General features: G+C 43.6%; 4 protein-coding genes across 4 annotated transcripts; 3 read left to right on the top strand and 1 right to left on the bottom strand.

Annotated features, from left to right (window-relative positions):
- Window positions 1-791: 791 nt before the first annotated feature.
- PUMCH_004524 (uncharacterized protein) lies at window positions 792-2,816 on the top strand (the record flags this gene model as incomplete). The annotated part of the gene is made up of 1 exon (XM_063023457.1): window positions 792-2,816. One exon carries the CDS (start codon window positions 792-794, stop codon window positions 2,814-2,816), a length of 2,025 nt encoding a protein of 674 aa, XP_062879527.1.
- A 91-nt stretch (window positions 2,817-2,907) lies between these two features.
- On the top strand, window positions 2,908-4,788 carry PUMCH_004523 (uncharacterized protein; the record flags this gene model as incomplete). Its single annotated transcript, XM_063023456.1, has 1 exon — window positions 2,908-4,788. The coding sequence occupies one exon, from the start codon at window positions 2,908-2,910 to the stop codon at window positions 4,786-4,788; it is 1,881 nt and encodes a 626-aa protein (XP_062879526.1).
- Window positions 4,789-4,961: 173 nt separating this feature from the next.
- Window positions 4,962-9,812, top strand: PUMCH_004522 (uncharacterized protein; the record flags this gene model as incomplete). The annotated part of the gene is made up of 1 exon (XM_063023455.1): window positions 4,962-9,812. The coding sequence occupies one exon, from the start codon at window positions 4,962-4,964 to the stop codon at window positions 9,810-9,812; it is 4,851 nt and encodes a 1,616-aa protein (XP_062879525.1).
- A 63-nt stretch (window positions 9,813-9,875) lies between these two features.
- Window positions 9,876-11,189, bottom strand: PUMCH_004521 (uncharacterized protein; the record flags this gene model as incomplete). Its single annotated transcript, XM_063023454.1, has 1 exon — window positions 9,876-11,189. The coding sequence occupies one exon, from the start codon at window positions 11,187-11,189 to the stop codon at window positions 9,876-9,878; it is 1,314 nt and encodes a 437-aa protein (XP_062879524.1).
- Window positions 11,190-11,192: the final 3 nt, after the last annotated feature.

Genomic DNA, 11,192 nt, shown 5'->3' with positions numbered 1-11,192 from the left:
CAAAGCTGGTTTGGTAATGGTTTGTTTGGCGTAGCCGAAGTGTTGACAGGGGGATGTATGGTTCAATGAATCTATCTGATCTCTCCTTCATAACCATGCGGTCCTGCAGTGAAGGAGTTTAAGAAAACATGGAAGAAGTCGTATGGAGGCGGAACATGAGCAGTATTTATATTTTTTTTTCTGCTTCCCCTCATTGAACAATGAATACAGGAGATTTGCTGGAGATCATGATTTTAAATTTGGTGGGATGGTGTGTTAGGTTAGCACTTAGGATTACCACCTCTACTCTGTGTTGGTAGCTAGAGGTACCAGATGGCTCTCTAGTATTTAGTGTGAAGAATATTTAAGTTCCAAAATAATTTCACTTGGAAATAACTAACGGACATTGGTCAATTCGAATTTCTTTTCTTCATTTATATCATAATATTTATGAATGGATTGACCCATCACATTTCACATGGTTATCAATAATGAGAATCAGATCTCACTGTAGAATACACCAATTCCAAACCACAACAATACATATCTCAAATATAATGATAAATTTAAATTCTCAAGAAACAGAATAATAACAGAATCAGATTTCATCTCTGCAAAGAAAAAACCCGAACCTTCCACATTATCCACTATTCCTTTGGTACTCACTCTACGCGATGTTTATAGTGACGCGAGATGCGTCTTAGATCAGCCCTCATACAGTTCATCCTAGAACCCTCTTACACCATAAAATCACCATAACTCACCACAAATCACCATAAACCACATTAAGACTCAAGAAAATTTCTCTATATATGTCGTCCTATAAATCTCGCAAGTCGGGTCCAACCCAGCGCACCATTGCGAGCTTCTTCGGCGCAAAACCCGAAAAAGAAAGAGAACCGATCTTACTAGATACCCCAAAGAAGAAACCTGTGAACACTCCAGAGAGATTGATCAATGCACAACAGCCGAAGAGCCGAATTTCGCAGCCGCGCGGCGCTTTTGACGAGTTTGCAAGCTCAGATACATCGTTTGGATCTCCAGAGGTCACCAACTTCCGGAACCCGCTTCTAGCACGGGTCCTGAGCAGTTTGGGACTGCCGGAAATGAAGAAAACAACAGAAACACTATTTGTAGCAGATATTTCAGATGACGAGAAGGAAAACCAGTCTCTTACTCTATCGTCAAAACCATCAATGAAGCGAGCAGCGTCGTCCAATGTGTTCGAGCTTTTGGACGGCAAGCCTCGCAAGGTGGCCAAACGTGCGGCCGGATCATCTTTCACGCTTCTGACATCTCCCTCGGTTCCTGCCTTTGCCGGCGCTATCACTTTAAGTGAAGAACAGAAGACAATTATTGATACTGTAGTGAATAAGGGCGAAAATTTGTTCTTCACGGGTTCTGCTGGTACCGGTAAGTCTGTTGTTCTTCGACAGTTGGTTCAGGAGTTGTTCCGCAAACACAGCCCTTTGTATGTTGGTGTGACTGCTTCTACGGGTTTGGCAGCATGCAACATCAAAGGTCAAACAATACACAAATTCCTCAGCATAGGCTTGGGTACCGGCAGCCCGCAAGACTTGGCGCTCAAGATTAAAAGAAATGGAGCAGCCAAGAAAAAATGGAAAACCTTGAGGGTGCTTGTAGTAGATGAGATCCTGATGATAGACGGTAAGTTGTTCAGCAAGCTCGATCAAGTGGCACAAATAATACGTGAGAATCGGAAACCATTTGGCGGTATACAAATTGTTTGCTCAGGTGACTTTTTCCAGCTCCCGCCGGTATCCAAAGAAAATGCTAGTCAATACTGCTTTCAAAGTCCCTCATGGTCCAAGACTATGAAGCACACTATTATTCTCACAAAGGTGTTCCGTCAACAGGGCGATAATGATCTCATCGACATGTTGAATGCTCTTAGACATGGCAGTCTTGATCCACATATGATATCCATGTTCCAGGGCTTGCTGCGCAAGGTGGATTACTCGGATGGAATCGCGCCAACGGAGTTATTCCCGACCAGACAAGAGGTCAAACGAGCAAATGAAATGCGTCTCCATCAGTTACCTGGCAAAATGTATTCTTACAGGGCCAATGACAGCGACAAAAACCCGGCGCTTCAACGTCTTTTTGATAATCTTATGTGTGAGCAAATTCTTGATTTAAAAGTTGGCGCGCAGGTCATGTATTTGAAGAACACTGTTGATTCTAACGTCGTCAATGGATCCATTGGCACGGTCGTGAGTTTTATTGCTGAGGACCTATTTATGAAGATCTTTGCACAATTTCACCCCTCAGATTTCATAAACGTCTCGCCTGCATTCCTTGAGGTTCTCCGTCTCCTTAGTGGATTGATAGGATGCGTCCAATTCTCGCCAGAGCAACAAGAACTATTCAATAATATTCCAGAGCAATGGAAGGATAAAGTCAGCTATCTTGCCAACGATGCTTTCCGCACACCAGCAAATAGCGAGCTTCTTCCTTTGGTCAATTTCAAAACAAGCTCGGACTTCACTCTTATCCTCGTGAAGCGCGAGGAGTTTTCTGTAGACCAAGGGCGCATGCCTAACTTTCCGGGCTCCGCCATGGTCGATTCTCTCACGCGACAACAATTACCCTTACTTCTTGCTTGGGCAATGTCAATTCATAAGGCACAGGGCCAATCCATTGATCGTCTACGGGTAGACCTCCGTCGTACATTCGAAAAAGGACAAATTTATGTGGCGCTTTCGAGAGCAACAAATAAGGAACATTTAGAAGTTTTCAATTTTGATCACCGCCGAGTCACAGTCTCCAATGAAGTTCGCGAGTTTTACAAGACTTTGACTTTTGCAGCCACTTAGATTATGTTCCTGCAGCTAGCCCTCATCTCAGACTGATGAATTGTGGGGGAACAAAACACACCTGCTATAGTGCTGGCATATGTAGGTTCTGATGACCTCTCGAGGCGCTTATTGTTCTCTGTCATGCCTCAATTGTCGAAGCAAAAAGCGAAAGTGTGATGGTGGAGAGATTTGCAACTACTGCCGCAGATTAAACCTCGAATGTCGTAGAACATCTAAGGACCATAGGAGTGATCGGCTCACAACCTCTGAAGCACATCAACTTCAAGAGAGTGCTTCACGCCTCAAGCTGCTCGTTGCGCAAATCGGTGAAATTGCGAACGAAAACGATGATCGGGGCATAGAGAAGATCAGAATGCTCCTACGAAAGGCCCAAACGCCGAACAAGATCCAGAAGACGACTCGAAAGATTCCCGTGTCGATTGGAGCCTCTAGTGGTGGTGGTTTCTCTGTGTTTGGCCCGACCTCTGCATTTCACAATCTAGTTGATATGTCCAGTGGACCACAGTCCGAGGAGTTAAACAATGGAGATTTGTACAATACAGCTGAATTAAAGGTATGCGTCATCAATTTTTTCAAATGGTTGTATCCGGATATAACAGTATTTATTCATAGAGAGAGTTTCTTGAATGACTTTCTTATACCCTCCCAAGGCCAGAAATATTGTTCCAAAGAGCTCGTGTATGCCATTGCAGCCCTCGGGGCAAGATGTACTGATGACGAATCGCAGCGTACGTTGTCTCAATCATTTTACGAGACAGCTCGCGCGGAGATCTTCAGCAAGAAGGTTTGTGAACCGCAGATCACAACTTTACAAGCGTTGTTGTGTCTATCATTGTATGAGTTAGGTGATGGAAACGCGTCTGCGAGCTGGATGCTATCTGGAATGGCTATTCGTATGGGTTATGATTTGGGCTTCCAGTTGAATCCCTCAGATTGGGCGATCGCAGACTCGGGTGGTGACTCTACTTCACAACAAGGCATCATAGCGAATTTGGATATTATGATTCGGTCGAGAATATATTGGGGTTGCTACATCCTAGATCACTTTATCAGTTTGATCATGGGTCGCCCTGTGACAGTTCGTAAAACAGAGGCCAGTATCCCTTCCAGCGAAATGTTGCCAAACGCAGAAAACATTGATGAATACGTATTTCTGTGTGAGAACACCTCTCACAGCGTTGGTAATCTCGACGCAGCTTTGACTATTGAGCCCTTGTGCTCTCTCGGCGAATGCGTTGGTTCATTGTTAGCAGACATTTTTTCTGCTTACACAGCGGACGAGAATTTGTCGTATTTGAATAAGATCAAAGTGGCAAAATACAATACCGCTCTAGCGGATTGGAGACGTAAACTTCCGCTGGCTCTTCGGTGGACAAAGACTTCAATGTTAACGTGTCAGTACAATCCTACCGTTATGAACTACCGCCTATTCTATTATGTGGTGCTAATATGCCTCAATCGACCCTTTCTAGGCCTCGATCCAAGCGAATTTCCAGGGCAACCTCCTCTAAAGATCTGTTCTGATGCTATCGCCGAGTTAGCAGGCGCACTTGAGCAGTTCAATCAAGCCTCCTACCCGCTGTCGATCCTAGTAGTTTACTCGTCTATCTTGGCACTCAGTGTCTTGATCGCTCAGGTTCAAAACCTACCACCCAACGAAAAGCCAGACGAGGTGAAGCTACAGCAGTTGCGAGTATACCTCAAGACTGTCTCTGGCTCCTCGTCTCGGTGGAAGTTAGCAGCACGATCGGTGCTTTTCTTCAAAAACAAAGTTGCTGCTCTTCAAAATGCTGCAATGTCCGAGATTTTTGCTGCAGAAGACGAGAAAAGCAACATTCTCACCCAGATCGATTTTGACCAGGTGCTAGAAATGGGCGAGGACATGTTTCTTTGGGGTAACCAAGACAATCTTCTCAACAATTTTTTCGAGTTTTTTGACCACTCGACCGAAATGGGCAGCATCAAATAGTGCATTCTCGATCCCGACCCTCATCACACCATAATGTATCTAGATCTTAGACACCATAGTGTAGAGAATTGAACGACAAAGAATCCGAAATGTATCCAATTAAATAGAATACCAAGACTAAAGGAAAATTTATACATATTGACAAAAATGTATATCTGTATATTATATATTTCATGAGGTCCTTTTTTTATCCAGATCCAATCTTTAGTGTGTATCTGCACCAGATCGCACTCTATATTTTTCACTCTACAGATAACAAGTTTGCCACCATGGCTTCCACCACAGCTCAATTACAAAACCCCGGAGACCTCGGATACAATGGCTTCCCCGTGTTGCTCTTCTACTTGGCCCCGGTCGACGTAGAGGCGATCGGCGACCACAATGTCGCAATTGTGTTCAAGAACATCATGAAGAAAAACGCCGTGACTAGAGAGAAAGGACTCACAGAATTTCTCCGAATGATCGAGGGCGATGCGTTTGATATCTCTGACTACAACATTCTTGCATGCTGGCTCCAGATCTATCCTCGAATGGGAATCGATGCCTCCAAGACGGTCAGAATGCTCGCAGTCCAGATTGAGGCCATGTACATGGAGAAGTACGGAGCAAAGGAATTTAGCAAGTATCTCAAAAGCTCGATGCCCACGTGGCTCAATGCATTGTATGATGAGCGGTCCATTGCCGCTGCGGCTAGAGCAGGTCTACTTAGCTGTTTCGGCAACGATCAGGAGAGAGTTGACGCCAAGATATGGGTGGTGTTCCACGAGCAGATTGTCAACTACTGCCATGCGGCTCTTGTGCATGAAACGCCTGCGTCGCTTATCGACCAGAGATACGAAAACGCCGAGGAGCTGGTGTTGAAGTATAACCGTACTGTAAATTCGGCTGTTCAAATGCTTCTAAAACTCGTACGCTTAGTAAATAGTCGTCAACTCACAATGTCTGAGTTTGCGCTCTCGCAGTTCGAGGATATCCTCTCCTCAGAGGCATTGTGGGACCTTTTGGGCCTCAGTCTTTCGAAGGACTCGTTGAGCATGCCGCTCTTGAAGACTCTCCTCACATTCATCGTGGCGCTCTTCAGCTTCTCTGAGCAATCTAAACTGTCTCCGGTTATTGATAGTCTCTCAGACCTCAAAGGTATCTATAAGGTGGTTTCGAAAAAGTTCATCAAGCATGTGAAAATTGATGGCTCGCAAAACCGTGTGCTTTATTCATCTGTTGCACCCTCCCTTGTCGAAGCGCTTGCTACCTTGACGTCAGCTTCCTCCGTCGAGCTGAATTCCAAGAAGCATAAGCTCAAAAAGAATTTCTGGGTATTGGGAGGCTCCAAGAGTTTTTCGAGGCTCAGAGATTACTTGAAGCTTGGTCCATGCAATTCTGAACCGATATATTTCGAAAAATTGACGCGCTTGTTCGTCGCCATTGATGAGGCTGGAATTGAGTCAAATGACGAATTCCAGTTTTTGGATTTCAGCGACCACGACCACGCAAAGCTAGTCATCCTGAAGATTCTACTCCCCCAACTAGATCTGTTTAAAGGTATGGACCTGCTTTCGTTCAAATACCATTTCACCAGCTGTGTTTTCCAAACCCTTTCCCTCTTCTCTCTGCGTTGTGACACCACTTCAGACTTGAACATAGCCGTTTACATGAGCTTATTAGACTCCTTTGCAACACCAGCATTAAGAGGCCAACAAGACCTCAAAAAGAAATGCCTTGAAAATTTCGATACTCTCTCTAGAAATGTCACGATAGACCATTTATCAGCTACTGCTGAATTAGTGGCTACCATTGGTCTCAAGCCTCCATTTCAAGTGCAAAATCAACAACTCAAAGCTTCCTCAAAACAACTTTGTATTACGTATTTTGATACTCTTGGTGCTGACAATGACAACGAAAATAACTTCGTTGCCGCACTATTAGAAAAGATCGATGAGTGTTACGAGCCTGAGGAACTACAATGTGGACTTGAGATATTGTTGCATATTTTGACCAGTTCCAATACAAGATATGATTCTATAATTGAGTGGTCGCAATCACTTCCGAGCCTTGTTTCGGAGACTTTCGTGGAATTGCCGATCGCCGTCTTCGAAGCCCTCTTGAAGTCAGAGAGCAAGTCAAACTTCAAAGACTTGTTTGAAGACTTCTTCACAAAGATAATGTCTGACGCACCATCTCATATGAAAAAGTTACTATCTCTCCTCTCTGAGCAAGACACATTTAACATTGTCTCCTTAGAAGAGTCTTTTCCAGAAGCCCATGCGTACTTACTTGAATTGTCACAGAAGCTGACGAGACTGAAGGATGAAGAGCATATCATATATTCTTACCTTCATGATAAGGAAATCTTTCAGAACCTTCTCGATTCCGAAGGGTCAGAATACGGTGCTATCAAATTCAGGGACTTCTTACTTGCACGAGGTGAGGCAGTATCTGCTCTTGAACAAGCCTCTCCTGCAATTGCATACATTATCAAGAAGTGTTTTGTTGGTGAAATTGATCCTTCAAATGAAAAATTTTTGTCGCTCTTTACCGACAAGTCATTGATTCAAGCTACCATTTTCGATCATTTACAAGAGAGATATGTCTACTCAAATGATGCAATCAATTTTATGGCATCTCATCCTGATGTGTTGCCTTTTTCTCAACTAGGTGAGGCAATTGAAGCCGCTATATCTTGTATTGACCTTCGTCCCTTGGCCCTCGCAAACCGCCTTGGTCATGATATTGTACTCATTCAAGAGACAAAAAAACTGCAACTTATGCCTTCCATAATCCCACTTGGGGAATTTTTGGCATCGCTTTTGGAGAGCGATCAAAGCCAAGCGATCGTTGAATTGGCATCCTTATACTTGGAGTATCTTTCTGACTTTGAATTCTTGGTGAATGCTGAAGAAGTACCTGAGGGACTTTCTGTGGTGACCTCTCGACTTGAGAGCTTGCTCGAAAATCTTTGCTGCATATCTAAAGATAATTTGGTAGATTTGGCCAATGGAAACGCAGAGAAATATATTTTCATCGATTTCGCAGCCTCTGTTTCTGGTAAAGGACCTTTTAATAGCTCCCAATTCTACCGTGCCAAAGTTCTTGCCAGAGCAATCGACAAGGGACTCGAAAATGTATCACAACATGAATTTGATGCTTTCGAAATCAAGTACACTCAACTTGTGAGCCATCCTTTGAGACTTGCCCTCATTCTCTCCTCTTGTGATAAATTTATTGCCTCGTCGCCAAAATTGGATCGCCTCAGGACATATGTGTTCAGTGAGATACTTGGTGTACGGAATAACGACATCATGACAAGTGGACTCACTTGGCTCTGCTTGAGTACTCATTTTATTGAGACAGCTGATTATGGCTCTATTCTAGCTGTTCACAAGATGGCCATGGTGTACAATAAATTATGGGACTGGCTCAACTCCGATATTGCATTCGATGCAGAATTCATACCAATGAGATATCTCATTTCTATCTTCTTGACGAAATTGATTGAAAATCATGGTGCGGTGGTTCCTGACAAAGTGTGGGAGATTTCGATTGATATGTGTTTGAACAATTTGAGCACATCTCAAGTCGAGCCAAATACGCTCAGTTTGCGATACAGCACTATGAAGCTTTTCACAGCACTCAACAGGCAAATGCCTGATGCATCTGTGGAGTGGAAAGAATCCAGGAAGGCCATTTACGAAGAGCTCTTGGCAATTCTTACCGATCAATCGATAGAAACTGAATCTATTGCTGTAAATAATAGCCCGGTCAGTATTTGCAATGATTTGATTGCTAGAACTTTCAGCCGAGCTACAGTTCCAACTTCAATTATAACTCCAAAAGTCTCTCAACTCTATGAGGTCCTCAATTCTTCCAAATTTGTGAGCCTCCAAAGAGTCGCGGTAGGCCTTCTTAAGAGCTACATTCTCGAATCCCAGCAAGACTTGGTGATTGAATACCAGCTCAAAAAAGCAAATCTTAAGGGCAGCCAAGAGGAACTCGAGATTTCGCCGAAATTGCCGGAACCACTCTTGAGCACTATCGAGGTCGCTAATAACGGAAAACATTTAGAAGACTTAGTGGAGGAAGGTGCCGACTCTCAAGCCGCTCGCTTCATTTGGAGCTGGTACCTCATTTTTATGCATTTTCAAGACACGACTTTCAATTTGAAATCGGAATACATTAATCAGATTCGTGGAGACGGTAACGTGGAGTTCCTCTTGGATACGATTTTCGACACTATTTGGCCAAATGACATATCATTCCTCAATCAGTTGGTCTTGAGTCCAATTGAGAAAGGTACCAAGGTGACACAAGAGAACTGTTTGATCCAAAAGTATGATATTCTTGAGGGTTTCGCTGGACATGTCTGGAAAGAAGAGATTCACTTTGCCTTAGTTCACTTATACTACTTGAGTTTCCAATACTTAGGCTCTCAAGTTCAACAGTGGTACAATAATATTCGCGATTTGCAACAGAAGCAGACAATAAGCAAATTTTCGGAGAACTACTTGTCTCCGCTCCTTGTGACCAAGATGCTCGATGAAGTTGAAAGCTCCAAGGACAAATTAATTGCTGCAGATGAGAACCTCACCATTCGAGTGAACAGAGTCACTAATGAAATCAAAAGCATTTACATCATTGATGAACAAACCATGGAAATGGTTGTCAAAATTCCACAGACATATCCGCTTTCAAGTGTTGCAGTGGAAGGCCCTCTCCGTCTAGGTGTCAAGGAAAATCAATGGAAAGCATGGTTATTGGCATCTCAAAGAGTCATTTCATTGACCAATGGATCCATCATTGAGAGTATTGAGCTTTTTAACCGAAACGTGAATCTCCACTTCTCCGGGTTTGTTGAGTGTGCAATTTGTTACTCCATTCTTCATCAAGACCATTCATTACCCTCAAAAACTTGTCCAACGTGTCTGAACAAATTTCACTCGGCATGTTTGTACAAATGGTTTAAGAGTTCGGGTAGTAGTACCTGTCCGTTGTGTCGCTGCACCTTCAACTTCCAGCTTGCGCGTGGATGATTCACTCATGGTATATGTTTCATTCGTTATATAATTGTATTACCTAAATGCATTCAGTGATCATCAATCTCCTCTCTCGGGTCTCTTACGCGCCAAAAGGGCGGGCAGACGCACACTTCGACTATCTGTACCAGGAATCTGTCTCTTCATGGCCCAAGGTGCTCCTGTGAGAGAGATATTTTGTGAAGTAGTTTTCAAACCTTGTGTTCCATTCAACATTCCAGGAAGTGTTTCTTGAGAGCTTTCTGATTCTGAATCGGTGCGTGCAGCAATTGCAGTCGCGAGAGGTTGATTTGTGACAGCATCTACCCAGGCATACAAATTTCTACCGAAATAAAAATGCTGCACAACGGGAAACTTCCCAAAGACTTCAACCTCGTACATTTTTTGCAAGCCCGAAAGCACTTTTGTCCAGAGCGAAACAGATCTGTGGATGTCAAAGAGAATGGGAGAATGCTCATTGAATGGACCCTGTTTGATGCGGAATATAAACGCTATAGCGTTTACATATAGGTTTGAGTATTTACACATCTCAATGGTTTGATCATTGAGTACTTGCAGCACTGGGGGCACAAAGCGATATCCATCTGCTCTTTTCCCATCAGGCACGTTGAATTGAGCTGCGCCCAATATATAAATAAAATGAAAGTGGTCATCCAACCCCCAAACACCGTGCGATCCAGCAGGCTCCAAGCTGTAATCGAGGATAAGACGCCGAACAAGATTGTAATACGTAGCGAAAATTACGAGTATTTCATCACCATCTATAGCGCCAAAGTGATTTCCTTGAGTCAAGAGGCCTCCCAAAAAAGCAACAAAATTGAGCTCATGGCCAGACCCATAGTCTAGGCGTACCTTGGACCCGAATGATTCTCGTAGGTAGAAACACAATTCAATACGATCATCTTCGGAGAGATTTTGGTCGTTCAAAATCGAAGCAATGAACACCTCACTCTTGCTATGCCAATCTCTGCATGCCATATTGCCGAATCTGCGGGGCCCCGTAATTGGGGGAGTTTCGTCTATAAGTTGATCCAATCGCGTGAGGATTGCTAGAATATTTTTGGTAATCTGCGAGAGTTTGAGCTCTGTATGTTTTCCGTGAATTGGAGGTTGTGATTGGCTGTTGGTTTCAGAGGAGCTCCCTTTTGGATCAAGTGGTTTTAGGAATCCTTCAGGCACATCTTTTCCTTTGACAGCATCAACGAGGCTCAGAATGACAAAATGTAGTCTTTCAAAAGCCTTTGATTTCCGGAAAGCCGGAAGGTCAGAGGAGTCGAATATCCGCTTCTCCGGTTCTTTTGTTCGAATATATCCTGTTCCCATTGATGTAACTGATAACAGTTGTGGTGTGGGCTTACACGCAGTACTTAGCATGGA

Source organism: Australozyma saopauloensis, chromosome 5, assembly GCF_035610405.1.
Source record: "Australozyma saopauloensis chromosome 5, complete sequence".
Taxonomy (NCBI): domain Eukaryota; kingdom Fungi; phylum Ascomycota; class Pichiomycetes; order Serinales; family Metschnikowiaceae; genus Australozyma; species Australozyma saopauloensis.
The sequence above is the reverse complement of the archived record's forward strand: the minus strand, read 5'-3'. Positions and strand labels throughout refer to the sequence as shown.